Source organism: Chionomys nivalis, chromosome 4, assembly GCF_950005125.1.
Source record: "Chionomys nivalis chromosome 4, mChiNiv1.1, whole genome shotgun sequence".
Lineage (NCBI taxonomy): Eukaryota > Metazoa > Chordata > Mammalia > Rodentia > Cricetidae > Chionomys > Chionomys nivalis.
Window position 1 is genome coordinate 101,609,414 of NC_080089.1, and position 25,014 is coordinate 101,634,427.

At 42.9% G+C, this 25,014-nt stretch overlaps 1 protein-coding gene across 1 annotated transcript; it reads left to right on the forward strand.

Annotated features, from left to right (window-relative positions):
* The first annotated feature begins 807 nt into the window (after positions 1 to 807).
* Positions 808 to 24,449, forward strand: Mrpl3 (mitochondrial ribosomal protein L3). The gene is made up of 10 exons (XM_057767560.1): positions 808 to 1,047; positions 2,000 to 2,184; positions 3,303 to 3,394; positions 3,848 to 3,946; positions 8,775 to 8,874; positions 10,740 to 10,800; positions 18,153 to 18,261; positions 20,286 to 20,363; positions 22,138 to 22,215; positions 23,987 to 24,449. Exons 1-10 carry the CDS (start codon positions 956 to 958, stop codon positions 24,137 to 24,139), a joined length of 1,047 nt encoding a protein of 348 aa, XP_057623543.1. The 5' UTR covers positions 808 to 955; the 3' UTR covers positions 24,140 to 24,449.
* The last annotated feature ends 565 nt before the right edge of the window (positions 24,450 to 25,014 follow it).

Below are 25,014 nucleotides of genomic sequence, written 5' to 3' on the forward strand. Positions count from 1 at the left end.
TGAAGGCAGGGAGGGAGAGAGAGAGGAAGGAAGAAGACGCTGAAAAGGCCAAACTGATATTTATGCCTTTCCAAAAGCACTTATCTGATCATCTGACCGGGAAAGGCACTTTTGAAGTGGGAAAATGAATGTACCATGCATGGTGGGCCAGTCCTGGGGCATAGAAGACACAGAAACTATCGGTAGCTGTGTCACAAGCACTCTGAAACTTTGTGATAATACCATTTTCTGCAGCTAATCACACCTTATCTCAAATCCACGAACCACCTCTCTGGGTGTTTCAAGCTCAAGATCTTTCACGAGTCAAAGAACTGCCTGGAACTATGTATGCCCAGCCCTGAAAGTCGCACGCCATTCCATTGGTTTGGGTACCATTCTATTGTTAACACACTCCAGCCTTAATTCAGTGTTAACTCTATCCATCTGTTGTTGGCATGAACATAAAATTTAAGTCTGTGTCCCCTCGTTTATAATATAGAAACAACTCCTCTTCGGGACTGTTCTTAGGATTATCCAATATAAAATTGCCAAAGTGCTGCTTAGCACGGTGAGTCGTCCCGTCCAACAGTGGGGACTTTTGGAGGTGAATTCTCTTTCCTTAGCTTCCTAAGAAAGTTTGATCCTTTCTTGCTTCGTTCTTTTAAAAATTAAAGCCCAAATATTTTCTTTGCCACCGCTAAAGAGAAAAGTCAGTCACCGCATCCATTGGCTAAGTAGGTCCATTTGGAGAAGGAACCATATTTCAGAGGGGTGGGCCTCCGCCCGGAACACATTGAGAAACGGACCGGAAGTGGCCCGGCTGTTCTTTTCCTCCGCGGAGGGCATAGGCGATCCAGTGGCGTGACTACTGTCCCGTGCACGCTTCGAACGCGTGGTACTCGGTTTGGGGACTCGCTGGAAGCTCCGCGGCGGCGCGCCGGCCGGTGTCGCGAGCCGATCCCTGCCCGGCCCGTCCATGCCGGGTTGTAGGCTGCTGGCGCAGGCCGGCGCCCAGGTGTTGGGCTGTAGCACCAGAGGCCTAGGTGCTGCCCCGGGCTTAGGGAATAGGTGGGTATGGGCAAGAGAGTGGGTGGAGGGGTGCGCAGCCATCACAGCTGTGTCCTTGAACAGAGACTTGGCCCGCGCAGACCGTCTGTTAGAAGCGGAAGGGGTCCAGTGTCCAGGGGTGTGACATTGATTAAGAAAGCATCTTTTAATCCAAAGGCTCGAAGGGGTAGTGTTTTAATATTTAAGAAATTAGCTATTAGCTATGACTATTTTCAGCAGCAGTAATATCTTCTAATCAGTGTGCACTATACAAGATGAGTTTAAGTGTCGTATTGGGGTGTTCCCTGTAGCCAGCTCCCTGTGAGCAAACCACTATCATAACAGATTTTCAGATAAAGCTGATACCAAAGGGAAATAGGTTGTCCAGGGTCACCCAGCTCATAGGTAGAAAATCACTCTCGATTCCAAGCTGGAACTTCCTAACTACAAGCCAAAGGAGACTGCACCAAGGTTCATTTAGTTTTGGCCCACTCCGTGAAAGAAGTACACACACTTTGTTCTGCCTCAGAGCTCACTAAGATCCTTCTTGAGGCATCAGCTGGTCAGAGGTTTGCATTTCGTGGGTTTTAGTTTTGTTTCTAAAACTTTGTGTATTTGGTTTCTTAACGTAGGCCATGTCATTACAGGGAGGAGGAAAACTGAGAAAAAAATCCAGCTTGCCTCGTGCGCCATTGGCCCTAAAACTGTCAAATACACATTTATTTGTGCTAGTATCCCCTCATGTGTTTAGGTAAGATCGTTCTTCCCGGAGGCAGCAGAAAAGCCTTCAGGCAAACCTTGATGAAAGTGGAAGCCCCAGAGTTCTCATAAGAAATGTTAGGGAAAGTGCACAATCTGCTCCATTCCCTGGGGCCTTTAGTTATTATCCCAACACGATGGCCTCCCCTACATTAAACAGAAATAATTGTTTGGTTTTCTTGTTTTTGATTTTTTTTATTTATTTTTTTTTTAGAACGAATATCTGGTTCTGTGTGAGAACTCGCCACAGCAACAGTAGCACTTGGTGGGATGAGCATCTTTCTGAAGAAAATGCCTCATTTGTTAAGCAACTGGTCTTTGATGAAAATAAAGCCCAGTTATCAAGTAAACTAAATCCCCTGAAAGATGAACCGTGGCCTTTACATCCTTGGGAACCAGGTGATTTGGGGGGGCTCGAAACATGACCTCTTAATCACAGTATGGCTGGATGCATGAGAGTGGTAACTGCTTTATAAATTTGGCATCTCGAATTTTCATTTCTTGAGCCTGTCGGTTTTAGTCCGTTTTGGTTGCCAGCTTATTTCCAAACTCCTCATCTGCTGCCAGTAAAAGACCTCCTCAGGAAGGTGTCTTGTAAGAGCAAAATCCCTCTGGATATACGACCTTCCTCCCCTAGATACAAAGAATGTAAAATGAATGGGAAATACCATGAAGAAAAGGTTGGAGAAACCTAGTGTAAAATGTCCTGTGTGGACACTGCTGTTTTCAGTTGGAATCCTTGTGTACCCATTTGGATAAGCATAGTTCCACACTCAGCTCTGTTTCTGGTGTGAATCTAAACCCATGCGGGACCAGACCAAGCAGGACGGGGCCTTTCCTTTTGAACATGTGGTCTCTGGAGTTACTGAGACACTTAAATTGTTTAGTGACAAAAGTTCAAGTCTAGCCTGGCTTGAGCTCTCGGTACTCAAGAGTGGCCTTGAACTCCTGATTTTCCAGCCTCTACCACCTGAGTGCTGGGTCATAGGCATATACCCTCACGCCTGGCTTATGAGTTCATGAGATCAAACTCAGAGCCTCTCCCGTGCAACATTCCTAGCTCCAGAAGTTCCCAATAGAGTACATTAGGATAGCCTGTGGCATCTGTATAGTATAAGACCATCTAACATCAATACCTTTTAGAATTTGAATAGATTTTTGATTTTTTGAGATAGTCTTGGTTATCCTGGAACTCCATTTGTAGACCAGGCTGGCCTCGAACTCACTGAGATCCTCCTGCTTCTGCCTCCCGAGTGTTGGCATTAAAGGTGTGTGCCTCCACTACTGCCCAGCAGATGTTTTCTGATAGATGATGTTGGACAAGATCTGAAACTAGGAAAGAGTAATGATAGATTTATATGCTCTGTATTAATTCTGTTATCTTAAAACTGAGTGTTAGAATTGTTTTACATGTGCTCATTTTATAAACATTTATTAACCACCAGTATATTGTGCCTGATATAGTTAAAGATATTTAAATCTGTAAATAGTCTTGAATATATTGTATTTATTGCCAGGTTCTTCCAGAGTTGGCCTTGTCGCCCTGAAGCTGGGCATGATGCCTTTATGGACCAAAGATGGTCAAAGGCATGCAGTCACATTACTTCAGGTAAGAAAACTTAGAACATAGAAGAACATATAGGAACATCTATGCGTGTGCCAAGATCTGTGTACATAAGCTGTAATGGTTGAAATGTGTATCCTGGACAGGAAACCACATGATAAAGGGGAGTGTGACAGGTAATAATGAGGAACTGTGCCTCTGATGGTTCTGGGGAAGTGGAGTCTGGTTTAAACCAGTCTTCCCATAGTACAGTTAGCAGACCTGGAGCACTGCTCTGCAGAGAGGGGTAACAAACAGATCCTCAAAGATCTGCCACTTAGTCCATATTTAGAAAATATCTCAAGCCCATCTATCACTTTCACGTACGGTTCTTCCAGTCCTTGACTGTAGCTGTGATCACATTGCTGTCAGTGTGGATAATGAGTTAAGTAACTCTGAAATCCTAATTATACGAGGCCCTCGTGCTGGCTTAAGTTTTGTGAATTTTATTGTTTTCAGGTCCAAGACTGTCATGTGTTAAAATACACTCCCAAAGAAAGCTATAATGGAAAAACAGCAGCCCTCACTGTGGGCGGGAAAACCGTGTCACGCTTATATGTAAGTATATATTCCCATTCCTAAAATAGCGCATTTTATTAGCTTCCGCTCTGCCTGCTTTTGTGTTTGAAGAACGTTCTGTAGTCACAAACTGTGACTTCCCTGAGGACTGTTTGGGAGAGGCAGACTAGCAGAGGCTTCTGAACTCTGAGAGACCCTAGTGCTTCCTCCTCCCACTTCAAGCCTATTTGCCCTCACAAGATGTAGTGTTTGTACATCTATAAGGGGACTAAAGGTACCGCCCATCTAGTGGGCTTGTCGCAGGACTAAATGAGGTACTCTGATGTGCCTGGGCTTCATAGATGCTCCGTAGATCTTGGCTTTGTTTATTCGGTTTTGTTTTTTTAATGTGTGCTTTTTTGTTTTTTTGTTTTTTTAACATATAGAAAAAGCATTGTTTCCTAAGTAGAGTGTCAACAGGGTGCTGAATGTGTAGCTTGTTAGGAAATGCCCCAATTACTACCCTTTGCCAGTGTCCCAGACCGAACCCTAGAAGTCAAGATGGTGGTCACCAGTAAGTGACTAGAACACAGCACTATCTCCAAACAGTTTTTTTCATTGTTTACAAAATAAACATGGGCAAAAATCAGGATGTACCCATAACAAGTAGCAAACATTTCTTGTAAGCTGTGTGACTTTTCCTGAGGAGACACAAACATCTGCTCCCCGCAAATAGGGAACCCACAGCAGACCAGAGACAAAAACCAAGGCCAGCTTGGCAAACCAGTGCCGTCACAGGGTTACTTAGAGGCATATGAGTGAAGATTGCCTACAGGAGTTTGGGCAGCTCAGTCCAACCCAGGCAGGGTAACAGCTCTAAGTCTGCAAGCCCAGAGCTCGCGGCACAAGGTGTGGACTGCTCCAGGCTGAGAAAATCTGCATGCAGTGGGCTGAGCAGTGCTGTCGTAGGCAGTTGTTGGCTGCTTCTGTGGGCTCAGGAAGGCCTTGTGAAGCCTCAGGAATATAGTTGGAAATTGCGAGGTTTGCTCTTGAGTCTCATGGGTGCCCCCTGCCTTCCTGGAAGGAATGCATCATTCAGAGGAAATTGCTACACTGCATGTATGTGCTTGTCACAGTTAACTTCTTTTGAGTAGCCGGTGACGTATTGTGAAGCCTCTTGCATCCGTTCATTACCACGCATGATCACTTTAGCCTCTGGGGTGGAGGAGTGGAGTCACTGGTCAGGACTGATTGACCACGGGTAAGAGCAGGGCAGACTCCACAGCCTTGCATACTTACATGTTTCTGGATAGTAACCCCCTGCGAACCCTCAGACTGGTAAGAGGGATAACTGAAGTAGCCATCCCATAAATCAGCATATATTCAGCAGGCACAGAACTGGAGACAGCCAGTCCATCTTGGAGAGGGCCAAGGCAGTTCGCAGGGAGGAAACAGAAAAGAACAATGAATGTAAAAAAAGTGCTTGTGGGAGCCATTTCCTTGTTTTTTATATGACTACTGTCATTTTTATTTTCATTATCAATTTTGTAAATCCATGACCTTATGTTCTTGACACTTAAGCATCATATTGGGACAGTTTATTCTGCTCCAAAAGATATATAATTAGTGACTCCTCAGATACAGCAGATAGCAGGGCTGCTCTTAGAGAGGACCCAGGTTCAGTTCCCAGCACTCCATGACAATTGATAACCACCTGTGACTCCAGTTACAGGACGTCTAATGCTATCTTCTGTCCTGTATAGGCACTAGGCATACGCATGGTGCACATACTACATGCAAGCAAAACACTTACACATATATAAAAAAAATCATTTTTTAAAATAAATAGGTGATGGGGAACACAGGGTTGACCCTGGGTGCTACCATTAGTTCATCTTCATCTGCTTTCTCACATCCTTCCCTCACCCCACCTCGCCCCCCACCCCAGCCCTCCATGCCCTGCTCATAAAAGTAGAATTTAGAGATCTCTGAATTCTGTTCCAGTTCTGAAATGCATATCAATTCTCTGAATCTTTTAGTTCTCAAAGAAAACACACTTGGAAGCATAATTTAATATATTCTCTTTTACTTAATAATAAACATGTAGTATCAGTCAAACACTAAGAATATTTCCAAAGTAACGCAGTACTTACTAATAATTAAATTTTTTCAGAAATGATAGCGCTCCACTTTTACACTCAAGACTGCTGTCCTAATGGTCTGCGGGCTGGCCGAGAGGCTAGGGGCGCCGCCCTCGGTGCGGGAGGTGGCCGGTTTGGATCCCGGCTTGTGTCCGTGTCTGTCTGTCTTGTCTGTCTGTCTGTCTGTCTGTCTGCGCATGCGTCATCCATCCATAAATCGGAAAAAAAAAAAAAAGACTGCTGTCCTCCCTCCCCTCTGTATATAAGCCTTAACGTCATTTGCAGCACGGGGGGGATTTGGACATTGGAGTGCTTTTTCTTACATTGTGGTAAATGGTGACCACTCAGCTACATGAACTTTGCAAGCCATTCACTTCTTAATGGTCTGCTAGAGACAAAGAAGGGGGTTGGAGATGGGACAAAGGGTAGAGGTCAATGAGAAGGGAGATGATCAAAGTATGTGCTGTGCATGTATGGAATTGTCACAGTAAAACCCATTACCCTGTGTCATTGATCTGAGCTAACAAGAAGAAAAAGTTGCTTTGCCAGGGTGGGAAGCATTCACCATTTATAAGTGTCTTTGTTTTAAAAGAAGAAATTTTTTTCCAAACTAAAAATACCCTGGCTACTTACATGTTTTGCCCTCGGGGAAGCTGCAAAGAGATTGACTATATGGGGGGGTCTTGTTTTTATCTGTTGGTTTGCTTGCTTTTACAAGACTATGAATAGAAAATATTGGATAGTTGGGCAATCAAAATAAGTTGATTAAAATGGTTTTGTGTATAATAGGGCAAGCACCATTGTGTTTATTTAATCTGCGAAGAATTTACACCTCTAAAAACCTACACTAGTTTGTTTTTGTTATTTTTGTGTCTTATAAATAAAAATTGATGTGGTACATAGTGTTTCTTTATAAGAACATTAAGTAGCCCTAAAAGTTGATTAAATCAATTCATCTTGGGAGCAGAGCAGTGCTTTCACTGTAGGAAGGATAATTGCTGAGACATTCTGCAGAGGGAAGACAGCTCCATGAATGGGGTTACCCACATGTGACAATGCTGTCAGCCTCCAAATTGCCTTTTTGAATCATTTGTTTGGAAATTTAGAGGGGAAAAGGAGGCAGGGCCAACCAGAGTGTTACTGTGCATCTGGTTTCAGTTTAATTTGAGCATTTGTTTTTTATCAGGACTAAGACCTAATTTTCTTTTATCTATTATTTTTTTAATTTTTTATTGATGCTTTGGGAACGCCACTCCATGTACCCAAATCCGACTCATCTCTCAGTTGTCTTCTCTTGCCCCACCTGCCCCCCCCAGCTTTTTTTTTTTTTTTCTCCAAGGAAAGCTAAAAAATAAAAAGCCAGGAGTGGTGGCACACACCTTTAATCCCAGCATTCCAGAGGCAGGTGGAGGTGAATCTTGTGAGTTCAAGGCCAGCCTGGTCTACTGAGTGAGTTGCAGGACAGCCAGGGCTGTTACACAAATAAACCCTGTCTCAAAAAACAAACAAATAAACAGAAAGATAAAAATAGACAATAAGAAAATACTCCTCTGTCCTTGGACCTAGTATTATAATATTGTAATTTTAGTTGAAACAATTATTTATTTCTAGTGAAATTAAAGAGTAATTAAAATGTATATGTTTTCTTAGTCCTTTTTATGCTTGAGCCTAGTGTTAATGTAGGCTGTGATGTTCATTTTATCATTTTGTCCCAAATGTAAGGGATTTTTCTCAGAAGCCTCTTGATACACTCCAAGTTCAATATTAATAATATAATATTATGCTTTATAAATCAGCTGAACTCTGTGAATGTCAAAAGCAAATTTGAAATCTTCTAAATGAAATGCAAGTGAATTCAAAACATCAGGAAAAGTAATTCCAGGAGCCAGATTTGTAAGGAAAGCTTCAGTGGTTGCTCTTGTAAGAGCGAGTGAGGGTGAAGAAAGGGGCTTTGGTATTCTCAGCAGAGAACGAGGGCAGAATCTATCTTTCAGATTTCTGTGTTTAGAGGGAACAGTGGCTTCTCGAGAGAATAGTGTTCACTGCACAGCCCATTAGAATAGTGTCCTCCGTGTTCACTGCACAGCCCATTAGAACAGCAGTGTCCTCCGTGTTCACTGCACAGCCCATTAGAACAGCAGTGTCCTCCGTGTTCACTGCAACAACCCATTAGAACAGTGTCCTCCGTGTTCACTGCACAGCCCATTAGAACAGCAGTGTCCTCCGTGTTCACTGCCCAGCTGCATTAGAATGGTGTCCTCCATGTTCAGAATACAGTTTACTGAACTGCAGGTATAGATGATTTAAGCAATTTTTAATTAAGTGTATCATTATGGACATAGATAAAAGGTCTAAGGAATAAAAAAATAGGCTGAGGGGTTGGCAGTTGACAGTAATTCAAGAGGCCTGAGTAATTAAGAGGGCAAGTTACCCAAAAATTTGTTGGAAAGGCCCCATGAACAGAGATCACGGACCTGTGACCAGTGCCCCTTGTGCTTTCAGACCAGCGAGCTCATCCATTCTGTCTGAGACTTGTACACCTAGCTGGATCTTAAGCAGTGTGTTTATTTGTTCTTAGATGTAATCTCATCTCCTGTAAACGGGGACTTAGATCCTGTTGGTTCATTAGGGAAATAAAATGTGCTTTGATTTTTATTTTTCTGGGTGTTTGTATCTTGATTTGGGTCTCTGCATTCAGGCTCTTGTACTCTTAATGTGTTACTTATATATGCTACTTTTCCCTCTAGAAACCTGATTCAATATTGGAATTTTACCGAGAACTTGGATTGCCACCAAAACAGACAATTAAAATCTTTCATGTAACAGATAATGCTGTAATTAAGCCAGGTAATCTGAGGTCGGGAGAGGAGGGAGGTAAAAATACCCAAATATGTGGTTTGTTTAATGTCAGCCCTTTCGATACAGCTAAACAAAATACAAAGTCCCAAACACTTATTTTTAAATATAAAACCTATCTGATTTAGTCACTAGGAACAAACAAGTCTTTGTCTCTATTAAGAGGGGAAAGCTGTAGGATCCTCTTTGTTTTCCCTGAGAGGGAGGAGCTCTTGTTTGCTAATGTGGAGTGTCACATTTTTTAAAAAGCCTCTCCAAGTCAGTGTTCTAGCTTTATGTGTTTCTGATTTGCAGGCTAGGATTCTGCTAGGAATAGTCCGCTCCCCTGGAGAGTGAGAAAATACAGCCTTGAAAGGAGAATGACCAAACATAACCCTTGGGGAAAGATTCATTTCCCTGTCCGTGGAATGTCAAATTAAGGTTTGACATGTGATTTTACTAATGCATATGGTTACTAAAGTATGATATTTGGGTTTTTTTTTTTTTTTTGACCTTCAAGAGAGCTCCTCAGTTTTTGAACTTGAATTGCAGCAAGAAGATAGTGAATTTTTTAAGTGTAATTTTTTAATTTTAAGGCAAAATAAATTGGATTATAAAAATTTTGGTAAGACTTGCAGTAGTGGATATTGATCTGACTTATATTGGGGAAATATTCCACTTGGAATATAAAGGATTTGTTTTGAAGAAGATTTGAGTATCCACTTTGATATTGGCGTGCCTGGATGTCTAGGATCATGTCTAGGATGATTATAAAAGTCAAGTCCACATTAATTTTTGCTGTGGCTCAAACCATATTAAATTACATCTTTGTGAGGCAGTGATGGTCAAGCAGCAGTTTGAGTTGCTCAGCTTGGCGAAAACCAGGTCCCTTGTAAGCCTTTAAATTTTCTTTTCTAAATAATAGTTTTGGTTGACAAATCATTTGTTTTCATGTATAGAGTATAATGTGATGTTTTGGCATACATAGAATGAAGTTTCTAACAACCCTAGATTTATCTTACCTTAAAGCAACTGCTCTTAAACACCACTACCCCCTGCTCTGTGTACTAATTAAACAAACTAAAGCTGGCTTTCAGTTTCATTCTCAGCTACATTGGGCTCTCATTTTTGTCATTTTTTTTTAAAATTTAATTTGGCTCCTAATTGATGGTGTACTGTTGACTCTTAACCAAAACTAACACATTTTTTAGGTCAGGGCTGTGACTTACACATATTTCTAATATAGATTTAGGAGTCTCTGTAAGGGCAGGTTTTGTCTAATGCAAAGACCTAGGCTTCTGCTAGGTGAAAGATTTGTTCAGCGCGTGCCTAGACCAGAAATAATCTGACATGGCCGGTGCTTTCTGAATGCCCCCTCTGTAATCAGCTGCCAGCAAAAGAGAGGCTGAGTCCGGGCAGTGCATTTCACAGTCCACTGGATGACGGAGATTGCAGTAGACTCCAGTGCATTCATTCCTCTCATATTTTCTCTTTTCCCCTTGTGTGAAACGGATAATATACTTTAATTCAGAGTGCTTATTCACTGAGACAACTGGCCATCATTAAATCTGTTTGCCAGCAGGAGGACCGGATGACCACGGGACTCACTCATCCTGACCCGTGCTTCATGGGCCCATGAAGGTCTGGTGGCTCACTCTAGCACGTGCGCATTGAACAGGGTTCCCTTGTCCCTCAGCCTTCCAGTGATAGCTAGAACTTGTTTGTGGATAGCTCCATTATTTGGGTATTTCAACTGTTCCTAACTGCCCATGATCTACAAGCATTGAAAAGCACAGCTGGGAGCTCTTTGGGGGAGGAGTCTGAATAGTCCTTTCTGTGCTGTAGATAACATGATTTCTCCTTTTCTTTTTATAAAGGGACCCCTCTTTATGCTGCACACTTTCGCCCTGGACAGTATGTGGATGTCACAGCCAAAACGTAGGTCTTCAGCATTGCACTTCTCCTTGCTTTGTTTTCTTCATATGTTAAAGATCAGTGGGTGAAAGTGCGGTCATTCAAGTCAGTGAATAAAAGCCCATGCCCTCCCCGCCTCTCTGTAAGTCACTGTCCGTTTTAAAGGTGCTCTGGGTTAGTTCCAAGCAGAGTTTCCATCAGGTGAACTGAGATGTGTGCTTCCAGACACGGGGCTCCAAGCAAGGTCCTGAGAATTAAGTGCTTCCCCAGTGAGGTCTGCTTTGAAGACCAGGACAGCACACACTTGGATTGTGAAACATGCCTGAGCAGTGCTGGTTCTGTGTGACCGCGGGGTAGTTTAGTTGGGTGTGCTCTTTCCAGTTTCTTGGAGTATAAGATTTTTGTGACTGTGGTCGTTGTGTTTAAGTATCCCGGTATAACCGAAGCCTGTTCGCAGTTGTTTCATCAGAAACTAGAGGGAATTCCACACTCGGGTCTCATTCGGAGCATGAAGTTTGATTCTTGTGTTAGCTGGTGAGGCTGCTGTGTGTGACTGCCACTCTAACAGAAACGCTGCCTTTGATTCATTCTGGGCTAGTATTTGAGAATCTTTAACCATTTCTACCCCATGGTGTGATGTCTGTATGATTCTCAGAGACGTTACTGCTGTAGTAGAGTACCCAAGTCCGTGTAGATGTTTGGAAACTGGTCCTGCTGGCTGCTGGAACTCACATGACCTAGAACAGCCAAAATTACAGGGGCACCAGTTGTTATCAATTCTTGTTCTCTCCTCATGGATTCTGACTTCAGTCCTTTGTCTGTTTACTTCTCTTAGTCACATGATAGTGCCTACCAGGGCATTCTCACCAAGAGCCCTCTGACAGGTAAAGGTGTCCATAGACTCTGGGATAGAGCAGTTTGTTTGTTTGCATTGACTCTATGATGGTGACGACCAAACAGCTGCTTTTACCCAAAGACACCTGGTGAGTGTCGGGCTCGGTTTCCCACCATGGCACCTCAGGTCACACATAGGCCACTTCAGAAGCCGCTGGGTGCCTTCATGCCTGTCCAGCTTTGTAGAAATGACATGGGGTAGATCGGCAGTTAGAAGATTCTGACCCTGTCCCTTTGTTTCCCGAGTTACTGAAGCCAGTAAGATCACTTGACTTGTCCCTTGGTGACACTATTCAATTTTTCTAACCTTTGGTTTGGTTAACCAGTGAAGAGTCTGGGTTATAAAGCACATTATTTTACTTTTAAGTTTATGAGTTATTACAAATCATAAGATACCACACACTTCTCCTGTGAACTTTACATACAGTGCTGTGTGAATTCCATTATATAACTTGCAGGACATATGGAGACCCTGAAAGGGCTTGCAAAGTCAGATGCCTTGGTCAGCAGCTATCTTGTGACTAGCTTGGTGTGCAGCTTAGCTTTTCAAACACCTGTACTCAGTGGATGCTTTCAGTTCGTATGCTACTATTAAGTGTCTTTGGCTTTTCTTTTTTCTTTTGGTAACTCCAGTTTTGTATATCAAGTAAGGGTGGGGAATGTGTCCTTTGTAAGGTTTTGTTTCTAGAAAACAAGATGATTTGAAATTATATGGAAATCTTAAGTCTAAATAGCAGATAAGCATGGGAGAACAGATAGCCTCAGGGTTAAGACAGTGATGGTCGGCTCTGGAAGAAAGGAGGACCACTTGGAGGAGGTCCTCGTGGCTGCAGGGCTGCAGCTCAGCTTTCCTTTCATTCCTGTGCGGGAAATGGACTACTCCCATGGAAGCACACTGCATTTTGGGCTGTGCATCTTCATGCAGACTGCCTTGCATTGGATTTTGTGCCAAGTGTTTCCAGGGATTGTACCACTTCTAGCCAGCATGCTACTGCATTTCTCTGGTGCCTTTAAATGCTTATGGACTGACTGCTCACTTGGAACTTCCAAGTGCAGTGTTGGCTCCGTAGCCGTGTGACTCATCCTCGTGGCCGCTGACTTCCTGGGCTGTGGGTGCCTGGACAGCACACATGCATTTGCTTAGTTTTCTTTATTCCTCTTAAATTCTTTAGTGCCTGTTCCTCAGTGCTTCTCATTTGGAAGGCAGTTCCCTGTTGGGAGTATTTTCCCCTTATCTGTGGATGGAGACTTGTCTTGAGTGTAGGTTCTGTATCCTCTTGTTCCTCCTCCTGTGACTGATGTGAGAACAGGCTTTTCTACTTTGTCCTCCATTTCTGGTCCATTTTCAATAATTGATCTACTAGCTGTTCAGAGCAATAACTTAGACATTAGTGAAGCGACGAGTGGTTGGGTCACAAAGAGATGATCTCTCAGGAGCCACCCTGAGTCACGGTGGGTGGTTGTTTTGAGATGAAGGCTAGCGTTTGGGAGGAATTGTCTCAGAGTTGTCTCTTGCCTTGTTGTTTGAACATATTTTAGTGACTGTCTGTGTTTCTATAGTTGCTTTCCTAATGCAAACCTACCAAGCAGCAAAAAACAATTCAGCAAGATAATAAGTGACAGGTGAACAAGGTCACGCCGCATTAGCTCTGTGACCAAGGCAAGTTCCGTGATCTCTTTCTACTTCATCTTTAACGTGAGCACTTCAAGAGCAGTGAGTGCTCCTCAACCTTCCTGATGCCGCAACAGCTCCTCATGTTGTGCTGACCCCAGCCATAGATTTTTCATTGCTACTTCATAACTATAATTTTCTACTGTTGTGAATTGTAAATATCTATGTCTTCAATGGCCTTAGGCAACCCTTAGAAAGGGCCATTTTATTCCCAGGGCTTACGACCCACAGGTTGAGAACCGCTGTTGTAGCTCCTGGCTCAAGCCTGGCACTGCTACCTCCTCAGGAGCATTGGCCGCCATCACCATGTTGTCACTGCTTCTTGTTTAGTTTAAAAGGAAGCTCTACCTCGGGAAGAAACCTTGAGAAATGAACAGAAAACATGAAATCATTAAGAGTTCAAGTCTGATATTGTCTAACACATCAGACATTTTTCGACATAATAGCTCTAAAACAGAGATGTAGTCAACACGTAAATAAATGTACATTTCTGTACCCCCAATAAAACTTTATTTACAAAACCAGGTTACTCAAGCTAACTTATGCCAATTCATGACTTAGACCATAGTGAGAAGAGAATCAGAAGCAGGATACTCAGACTACCTTTTCATGTGACTTTAGGGAGAAAGTATATCTCAAAGATTAAGGAAACCACAAAGGGTACATTGATGGCAGCAGGGTGGAGAGACGCCAAAGAAGGGCAGGGAACGCCCTCTGAAAAGAGAGCATGGGCCTCTGAACACTGACAGCATATTTGATGTTAAGGAGTCATTCACCTTTTAGATTGTGGTAACCATAGTGTGGTTTTGTAGTTTGAACGTGTCCCTTCCTTTCCTTACTGTAATACTTGTAATGTAAATGATAGACTCTCTGGAGATTGCTTTAAGTACCCTATTGGAATTGCAGAGCCAGAGAATCAGATGAAATATGGCAAGCCTGGAGCCAGCAATTGTCAGTGAGTGATGGATGCTTCAGGCTTCATTATAGTCTCCGTTCTTCAGTAGGTGCAACGATTTCATAATAAAAATTATTTTACAAAAAAAACTTTTGCATTTTTAGATTAGATTAATCTCAGAGTAAATTTCAGAAACTAATTGAAGAGGAAAATTGGTTGCAAAGGTGTGGATGGTAAACTTGGGGAAAAAAGAGAAGGAGAGAGATGTCACAGAAGCCAGTGACAAAGAAGAGACTCGGGGGTGGGACTGTGAATGGTCCTTAGAAAACTGAACACATGGTTCAGAGAAGATATGCAGTCTCTCCTTGCCTCAGACGTTTGCCCCGGGTACATGTATTAGGAACATGTAGAGAAATACCTGCTGGGTGTGTTTTAAAACTGTTGGTTGTCAGCATTTGGGCATTTGTCATGACAAGACCAGGGAATGAAATTCCCATATATTAACCTCTAGAGATAATAGGATTCATTGGGAAACGGTAAATCATGCGTTAACTTCTGGAAGAGTCTATGGTTGACCGTGTAGGCCTCTCAACCTTTTTTCTTTCCTTTCTTCTCACGACACAACAGTAGTAGTGTTAGGCTCGCCTCTCTAGCTGGTCATTGGGCTAAGTCGTCACACCAGGGTAGGCTGAGTAAAAATGTGTTGATTCCTTGCTCTCGTTTTCCTTTTGTTCTCAAGTTGAATAGCAACTGGGAGAAGCCGGAGCCTCTCTGCCCTGTATGCAGCCATACGGGGAGCATGGGCCAAGGAAGGAGGCAGTGAGACCTCTGAGGGGGTTCTTGTTTGTAAATGACTTTGTAAATAGTGTAAGCATCCTAAATAAGTTCATTTTTGTTTTCCTTGTTTTCACATAAGCCTCACTATAATTGGAATATCTAAAATTGCATTCTCCCTGATTTGGATTTTCATTTGATTTATTTCTGCAGACATTAGCTAGGAACTACATAGCTAGTCGAGCGGTGCACACCTACAAACACAGCACTGTTGGAGACAGGAGGATTGCCGTCAGTTCTGAGCCAGCCTGAGTTAGACAGTGAGCTCCAGGCAGGCCAGGGCCGCAGCATGAGACCCTGTCTCAGACAAATGAGCAGGAAAAGGCCCACAGTGGGTGGAGGGCGAGGGAGGTGGGCATCTGTGTTGTGTATAAATTTCTGTTAAGTTTTTCTTCTGTGACTCATAAAAGTATTATATTTGAGTCACACCAGGGTAGGCTAAGTACAGATTTGTTCATTCCTTGCTTTTGCTTTCCTTTTGTTCTCAAGTTGGATAGCAACTGGGAGAAGCCAGAGCCTCGCTACCTGTGCCTCGCATGGATCAACAGGTGCACTCTCTCCCTGCACCCTGAGCGAGGCAGGAATTGTCGTGTCACTTGTGGTCTTGCCTTTTGTTTAAAGGTTATTTACTGAAGAGGTTCCATTGTACACAGTGGAGCTCATAAAGTGTTCCAGACCAGACTGGAAAACAATATGCAATTAGCTGACACGTAATTAGCACTTTGAGGGTACCACTTTCGTCTTGTAATCATTTACTCTAAAATGAGCTCAATTATCTTCTGTAATTTACCTGCTTGCGTTTGCTGGTGCATGCACTCAGCTGTCTTTTTAAGGCAGATAATCAGTTTGAGAACTCTGGAGGCAGTGGTGAACATCTACAAAGGCAGCCATGTTTGAATGTGGTATTTTTAAAGCGTGTTCCTTCAAGATGAGTATTGCTGGCTGCTCTCCCCTGCTGCTCTTAGCTGCTGCTTGCTAAATGATAGAATACTTCCAAATTATTCTTCAGTTCCTTCTCTTCATTTGTAAATTGCTAAGCTTTTTGCATTACTTTGCAAGTATGCCCTAAAATTCATTGTTAAGTGGAAATATTAATAATATCTGAGGCACAATTTCAGTGTTTGATTTTCATAGCTTCTCTTTGGAGTGCATCTCTCTATGAAATTATCCAGTACCTTTTCCATTGAATTTATGTTACACTCTAGTTTAGCTTTTTGGTAGGACGACTTATTTTTGTAGTTATTGAGGGAAGAGAGAGTACTATATGCTGGCAGAAAGAGATGTAAGCTACGTCTAATTTAGTTCTGAACCAGTCTTGATGTGTGACTTGAGAGCGCGTGCCTGTTGGACTCCATTTATAGCTTCTAATTGTTTTCAAGTTCAGTTCTTGATTTATCTAAAGCTGTTATTCAAGGGGCTTTCTTCAGCCCATTGTCCAGTGCATCTTTGTTAATAAACGTGTAGCAAAGTCCTTGTAGAAAGAATGTGGTTTTCATGCTATTTTGTAATTGGTCTGAACAGTGCACATCTAGTCATAGCTGGCTTTGTTGAAACTCCACAATATTGCATTAAAGTGTATTGCCACTGTCTGGTGAAAGATGAAGAAAATCTCCACCTTAAGAGTGTGTAGATGATGTCTGGAGTAGACTTGCAAGTCCTCAGACCTGCACAGCATCACTTGTAGGGATGGATGTACTTGACCTTCAGAGATGGACTTTAGTATAGAACCTTGGTGTCATTAGCTTGTTTCTTTAGCTAACAGACTTTGTAACAAAGTGTTTTCATTTGATTTTTTTTTTTTTTCAGTTTTTCGAGACAGGGTTTCTCTGTAACCTGTCCTGGAACTAGCTCTTGTAGACCAGGCTGGCCTCAAACTCACAGAGATCCATCTGTTTCTGCCTCCTGAGTACTGAGATTAAATGTGTGTACCACCACCATCTGGCTTAAAAATAGTGTTTAGGATATTAAGAAACTGTCTTTCTCTACTTTTGCTTTTCCACTAGCTTCCTATCAGCCCAGATCAAGATCATCTGGTGTCCTCTAAAACGACTTGCCCATCATCTAGAGCAATGGTCCTCAGCCTGTGGGTCATGACCCATCTGGGTTTGCATATGAGATATTTATTTACATTATGACTTATGACAATAGCAAAATTACAGTTATTAAGTAGCAACAAAATAATTTTATGGTTGGGGTCAGCACAGCATGAGGAACTGTACTAAAGGGTTGCAGCATGAGGAAAGTTGTGAACCATCGTGCTAAAGGCTCACCCTTGTAGGTGGCAGAGCCAGACTAGAGGTGCATTTATTCAGTGCTCTGTCTGTGCCCCATGTGTTGCTCCCTGACTGGCAGCCCTCACACAATGTCTTAAGTAAATCTACAACCTCAATGTCTGTGGTTAGAAATTCAGCATACCTTGCCTGGCTGTACCTAGCACAGGTCCCTCACAAGGCCACAGTTACATTGGACCCTGACTAAAGGAAAATTGCCTCCGTGCTCAGTGGCATAGCTGTTGGCAGCAGTGGCAGGGTCTCAGCTGCTGACAGGAACCACCCTCGCTACCTTCTGCTCCATAGTAGTGCTTGTTTAGTGCAGGGGCTACTTGCAGAGCAAGAGGAGAGCGTACCAGAGGAGTCTCTGCTAAGCAAACCTCAGACTGACAGCTCATCTCCTAGCATATTTCTCTGTTAGACTGAATCAGCCCTGGGCTCCTGGGAAGGGGATTAAGGACGACATAAATACTAGGAGATTGGGGCCTGTGGGGCCATCCTAATGGCTGCCTGCTGTGTCTGTTAGGAGACTGACAAGGTTAGGAGGGTGAACCTTTCCTAGGTAAATTCCCCGCGCTTAGCTTGCTATTGTCTCACAGTCTTGACCTAACATTTGAGACAGAGTTAGACTCCAGGGGGAGGTGCAAGCCAAGACAGACGAAGGAATGTTCATTTGCAGTTTGGCTGGTATGGCCTTTTCTGGTTATTTAGATAAGAAGTCTTGTTAGAACTCCAAGGTGCTGTCAAGAAAGTACAATCAGAAATATCTTATACTCCACTCATTATGTAAATTCTAACTTTTTTCCCCCAGTATTGGTAAAGGTTTTCAAGGTGTCATGAAAAGATGGGGATTTAAAGGCCAACCTGCTTCTCACGGTCAAACGAAGACCCACAGGAGACCTGGAGCTATTTCAACTGGAGTGAGTATAAATAGCGATGCTCACTGAGGGAGGTGGGAGGTGGGCAGGGTCTCACTCTGTAGCCCGGGCTAGCCCAAAACTTGCAGTACTCTTCTTGCCTCAGCCTCTGACATGCTGAATGCAGGCATTAGCCATAGACCAGCAGTGTTGTCCTGTTTAGTGCCAAGTGCTCCACCTCTGCACAGACTGTTTGCTGTTTGTCAGGTCAGGCCAGATGACTTCACCTCTGCACAGACTGTTTGCTGTTTGTCAGGTCAGGCCAGATGACTTCACCTCTGCACAGACTGTTTGCTGTTTGTCAGGTCAGGCCAGATGACTTCACCTCTGCACAGACTGTTTGCTGTTTGTCAGGTCAGGCCAGGTGACTTCAGCCTGACTTCAGTGGGTTCCTGTAGTCGTCCCTCTTTTGTAGGCTAGCCTCCCCCAGTTCTCTAGTGTGTAAATACCCATGGGCAGCACTCTGTTCCTACCTTTCCTAGCGTCCTATCTGCAATCCTAAGACAGCTGCAGGTAGCTGCTCCATTTACCGGTTCACACACTGGTTTGCCCTGGGGAAACAAATGAGTTGTCGAGGACAGCAGTGTATATAGTGTATGGGGGGCGTTGGGATTAATGGGGAAATAAGCGGTAATAGCGTAAGAAATGAAGGAAAGACCTTCTGTTTTGCTAATTCAGTCTTTCTTTCCCAGAGGTAGAGCAGAGACTGCCTAGGGAGCTTTTGAATAAAACCTTTGGAGCCTCAGAGTAAATACAAAGTCCCTGTTATGGTTGGTGATGGGTTACATATTCTGTTTCTTTCTCAATAAGAAAAAGATGATAGCTTCCCTTAGGCACTAAGTTCTCACCTAGCAGGTTGTATTACCAAGAAGTGGAATTTTTGTCTTACTGTCTACCGAGAAGAGAAATCTGTTCACAAGAATGCCAGGAAATCAAAATCAAAATCAGTGTTGGGAACACAGCGAAGGGGAATGGGCAGAGCCCTGGTTAAGCTCGGCATTTTAACATAGCTGCCTGGTGTGCTCCTCATCATTTCCTCTGGGGAGTGTCAGCCTCTGAGAGTGTGCCTGCCACACAAAACTGTCTGCTCACTAAGAGCTCAGCGAGTGGGCCCTCACTTCACATTCGATTGCCTCAGGTTAGTATCCATTCTCAGAGCAGCTGGAGCTAGATGAACATTATTCTAATGGTGCAGATAACAGGAGTCGAGAAAAGTAGCCTCTCAGGTGAGGGAGAAGCCCATTCAGGCTGTGGGGGCATGGGGGGCCCAGTAAGCCAGGAAATAGGATGAGGTGAAATCAGGGGAGCAGCCCACTGGTTTCCCTTGACATAGTGATGTGGTATGTTTGTGTTTACTGTGTTTCTTATTGCTATATTTTTAACTCCCGTCAGAGTTAGATCACTTAGTATTCCTGCTAATGAGTTCGTCTCCTGTCTGCTTCTTCATCTGTGTTTATTTCCCGTCTAGGAGTGCCTACTGCTCTAATTGGCACCGTGAACCTGGGAGAGCGGAGCCTAAAAACGAGGCAGACTAAAGTCTCATGCAATAGCCAGCTTTATTCAGAGCATCAGACTGTTATACTCTGAGGGTTAAGAGGAGTCACATGAGAAAGTATTTAGTCACAAGGACAAGCCACTGCATGCAAAAACGTGTTTTTCCAGAGGCACATGAATAACAACAACTGACGGGAACTCCCTCCTGTCCACCACACCTGGGAGGAGCACAAAACACTCCAAGAACGAACAGTTCTGTGTTCTGAAGAAACTGAGGTCACAAGACTCTTGTCTGTTTCCTTGAAGTTTTCTCACAAGCACTCAGAATTCTCACAGGACTTCCTTCCTTGACTGTGTTCCAACATAGAAGTAATAGATAAACATCCATATTCAGTTAAAGAGCTGACCTAGCTGAACAAAGGATTTGGAAGAGTAGAACTTAATCATTCTTGTTTCTGGTGTCTACTGTGATTTAGTCCGTACTGTTTCAGATCAGAAGTACTGAAAGCGTGACCTTTGTTTTTGTTGTTCAGGATGTTGCCAGAGTCTGGCCCGGAACTAAAATGCCTGGGCAGATGGGAAACCAGAGCAGGACAGCGTACGGACTGAAGGTAGGTCTGTAAAGGACTGGCTGTAAGCTTGTATGCAGAAGCCTAGAGGGTCCGGTGTCCATGTGTGTCCTGAGCAAGTGTGCTCACCATTGTTAGGGTGTGGGGTGTGGGGTTGGTTTGTAGCTGTGAGCAAGTGTGCTTCACCACTGTTAGGGGTGTGAGGTGTGTGGTTGGTTTGTAGGTGTGAGCAAGTGTGCATCACTACTGTTAGGGGTGTGAGGTGTGTGGTTGGTTTGTAGGTGTGGCGTGAGACTCACTCAAAGGAAATGAAACTGAGTTGTACTGTAATGGGGGCTGCATAGTTATATTTCACATCTAAGCCGTGAAATGGATACTTGTTACAAAGAAAAGAAAGAAACAGTGGTTTACTATTTGAACTGGAATATTTTCATAAGCTCCTGCAGGAGGAAAGGGACTCTAAGCATTAGATTGAATCTTCTTGTTTATAGAGAGAAAGGAAGCTCCCCGACACTGTGCTCCTATGTATTGTGGAATCACAGAGAAGTTGAAGGGTGTTGCTGAGCTGTCTTGGATTGTATGTCAGCTGTGTGAGTGAGGTAGATGTGGGTAAAGAATGGAGCGGACAGTCCCAGTAGAAGGGAAAAGAGCATTGCATTGTGGGACATGCATATTCAGAGAGAGAGAGAGTTAAAAGAGAAGTTATATTTAATCTACTAATCTGAGAAAAGAGAAAATACCCATACCAACAACACCCAGAGGTAGTCGCTGTTGCATTTTATGTATCTTCTTCCCAAGTTGATTCTACATACATTTAATGTTTAGATTCTGCATGAATTTATATAATTATGTCGGATTTCTCCAGAGCAGGTGACTTTGGATGCTTGACTAGACAACTTGATAGGTAAACAAAGGTTATTTTTAGGATTCCCTTCGCTGATTGTTGTATAAGGCTGAGAAATCCCACTATAGGCTTCCTGCAGACTGGAGCCCCTGAAATGCCTCTAGCCCTGACTTAGCCCATAACATCAGCCAGAAACCCAGTGATGGAATTCTCAGTCCGAAGCAGAAGTCCTGAGAATGAGGCAGGGGCGTGGACAGGCGCTGAGTCCGAAGTCTGGGAGCCTGAAGCTCAAATGACTTGAGGCAGGGCTTCTAGTGCTAGTCTCTCTCATTTATTGTGGCCCCAGCTGATTGGATGGAGTTCACCCACTAAATGAAGTCCACACACAGACTCCCTCACAGGCACACCGGAAGTAATGTTCTTAGCACTCCTTAATCCGGTCAAGTTGACACCTGAAGCTAATTATCCAATAAGTGTGTTTCCCACTATTTTACCCTTAGTAGGGATCATCTGCTTGTCAGTTTTCTGTGGTATTATTAAATACCTTGATAGCCCATTTATTCTCTTACTGTCATTTTTTTTAAACCAGTGTGTGTGTTTTCCTCCATGTTGAGATGTTTTCAAAGGCAGTCTGCTTGCCTGGCTTATTTTAGAGATTAGATTCGATGAGTTATGAATTCCCAGTTGGTAGTTGTAGAAAAGAAATAATAACCAAACCAGAACTGAATTTCCACGTGTCTGTCTTGGTGTAAGCAGACTCCATGGAGTTGAAGTGGTCATCAGCCGCCACTCCTAAAGTAAGGCGCACTGCAATCTTCAGTCACGAAATAAGACTCAGAGCTTTTCGGCCTTTGCTTGGTCTTCAGTAGCAGGTGTGCTCACAGCTTTGTGGGGCACTTTCTCGGCTTTTAGTAACACATTTGCTACTTCCTGGGGCTTTTATCTCTCACAAGTTGTTTGATTCATGTGTAGGTATGGAGAGTGAACACTAAGCACAACATAATCTACGTGAATGGCTCTGTCCCTGGACATAAAAACTGCTTAGTGAAGGTACGTACAACTATCTCATTTCTACCACTCGTTCATCTCCTTTGACCTGAATGTGTAGCTTCTGAAGCATCTGTCCTTCTGCTACGAGTTCTCTGCCCAGTGTCCGAGCGGCACCTCAGTGAAAGGAGCACTACAAAATAGCTACACACTAGAGTTGTGAAGCCAAGAGCTTGTGGGAAAAATGGGCTTCAGGGAAAGAAAGGAGCCGGTACCAAAATGTCATTATTCCTCTGTCCTTTCAGGAATAGATGAATTTTGCTTTGGGCCAAAGAACCAGAAGTTCTGTGGTGGGAATGATGATCCAGAAAGGTGACCAGGCCCAGGGCTCCCAGTGACAGCATCACTCTGTCACACCTGCCTCCCCAAATACCTACTGTCATTTTCAAAACTAAAAAGAAAGAGAAAAAGGAAATATAACTAACATGTTGACCAGCTAGAGTAAAGTGGAGCCTGGAGCCTCCAGAGACTTAGTTCTATCCAATAAAACCCACAGAGCCGACTCAGACGAGCCTTGGGGATGCTGGGTAGAAGCTGCCGCCTGAGGTTCATGGTTGAGTGAACCAGAACATTCACCATCGATTTCCAGCAGAAACAAATGAAAGTCTCAGTCTTAACTGTTGCATTATATGTTGACTTACACTGAAAACATCATCAGTGATTTGTTATGGGAAACCTCAGATCTATAAAAGTGTAAGCGTGACTGGGGAGTCACTACTTGGACCCCTTGTGACAGATTTTATCAAATAAGCACATAGTTTTCTTATTGGGTGTTTTCCTGATTAATGCTGAGTCTAAGGTTGGTGAATTGGAAACAAAACAAAACTGACCATGATGGTTTCCTTCTGTGCAACATCCTGCTCGTTTCTTGAAACAATCATGATGAGGGCGTTTAAGATAGAACTGTCTTTATACACTTAGTGTTCCTAGCAGCTGTCATTTTGACTATTATTCATTTCTTGTTGCTAAAATAAATATGTCCTATTTTACTATGTATATAAGTGTATTTTTCCTTCCCTGAATGAGGTGTACGGAAGCTTTGTGGAGCCCAGTAATATCCAAAACTAAAATAGAGCATTTTAAATCATATCAGTATTTCTGCTAAAATGTGTCAGCTATGAATCCAGACATAATTTGAAATATTTTCGGTCATAAAATGTTCTCAGAGCTACTGTAAACACGGCTTTCTTTTATTGCTGTTGTCATTCTGTCTTTAACCTCTTAATAAAAATGCTTTTTGCCAAGTGTAAGCTAATTTCTTTAATAAAAGTGACGGTTTCCTTTTCGTGCTCTTAGAGTTAACTAAAAATTCCATGTTTTTAAGCCTCACCTTCAAAATTTGGTTGTAAATATAGAAAACAAAGTAATAAAAACAGACCAAAGGAGTAGATAATAAAATGGATAATTATTAGGTATTAAATTTGTATTTAGTACCAGACCTTCATATTTGAAAAATAAATGTGGATGTAAAAGATAATTGTGATGTGATTTTAAAATATCCATTCTGCTGGGCAGTTAAATACATACGAGTTATTGTAAGTATAAAGTATAATTGGTTTCATTCTTGTGAGGTAGCTGGTTCAGTTGAGGAAAATTGATTAATCAAGCTTACTAGACTACAAAGAGAAGCAACAGTAGAGTCATTGATCACCTCTGCATGGAGTGGTTGCATTCCTGTTCAAACACACAGGAACAGATATTTTTTATTAGTGGTAATTTTAAATACCACAATTGGTATCATTTATGAGTAAGAATTTTTCCTTTATTCCCTTAGGTCAAAGACTCTACACTGCCTGCATATAAGGATCACTGTAAAAGCCTGCCATTCCCTACTTACTTTCCTGATGGAGACGAAGAAGAACTTGCCGAAGACTTGTATGATGAGGACGTGCTGCAGCCCAGCGCACCTTCTATTACATTTGCCTGATGTCACTGGCGTGCCAGAGCTTTCTGTGCTCTGTGCTCTCGAACCAGAACAGTAATGGAACCAGGGATCCTGTCCCTCTGCTTAGTGCAATGCTGTGCTCTTGTTTTTATCAACAGAAACAAATGCATCTCTTCTTCCTCACTTCAGTCTGATTAGCAAAATTACTACATTAAATAATGTAATCACGTGGATTAGATTTGTTAAAGTTGTCAGTTAACAAAGAACAATGTTTTGCCATTTGTAGACATAACTCTCTAGACACATTTATGTTTATCTTAAGGGTTTTTTAAAATATATAAACAACTCTTATTTAAAAAATGTATCCCTTAAAGTGTGATTTTGAAACATAGAACCCAGGGGGGAACCAAAGAGATCATTTCCTTAAAAGAGTGCCCTTCTTTTAGAGTTCAGAAACGCGAAGGGAGGATTTGGTTTTTAGTCTAAGTTACAGAAACCTGTTTGTTCAAATGAGCACTGGGTGGGCATGTAGCCCCAGCACGGCCTGCTCTGGTGAGCCGTGCTCCTCTCTGTTGCTAAGCACTGTAAGCAGGTGGACGCGTCACTTCTTAGATGTCCTTGGCTGCTGATTTGGGTCTGAAATGCCATTTCAGGGTTTTGTCTTGAAATCGGGGACCATTTTTTTGTAGCCACACTACATTCCAATTAGCCATTTTGACCAACATTTGTGCTGGTTATAAGCAGTAAAATAGGGATAGGATAGTACTAGCCTTAAGTAATTCCACAAGCCTCAGGAGGACCAGCTGATAAGCAGACTGCTACACACCATGATCTCAGCTCTAGAGAAGGTGAGGTCATGGGCTTGAGCTGAGGGCCAGCTAGAGCCACACAGCCAGACTGTCTGTCTAATAATAAGG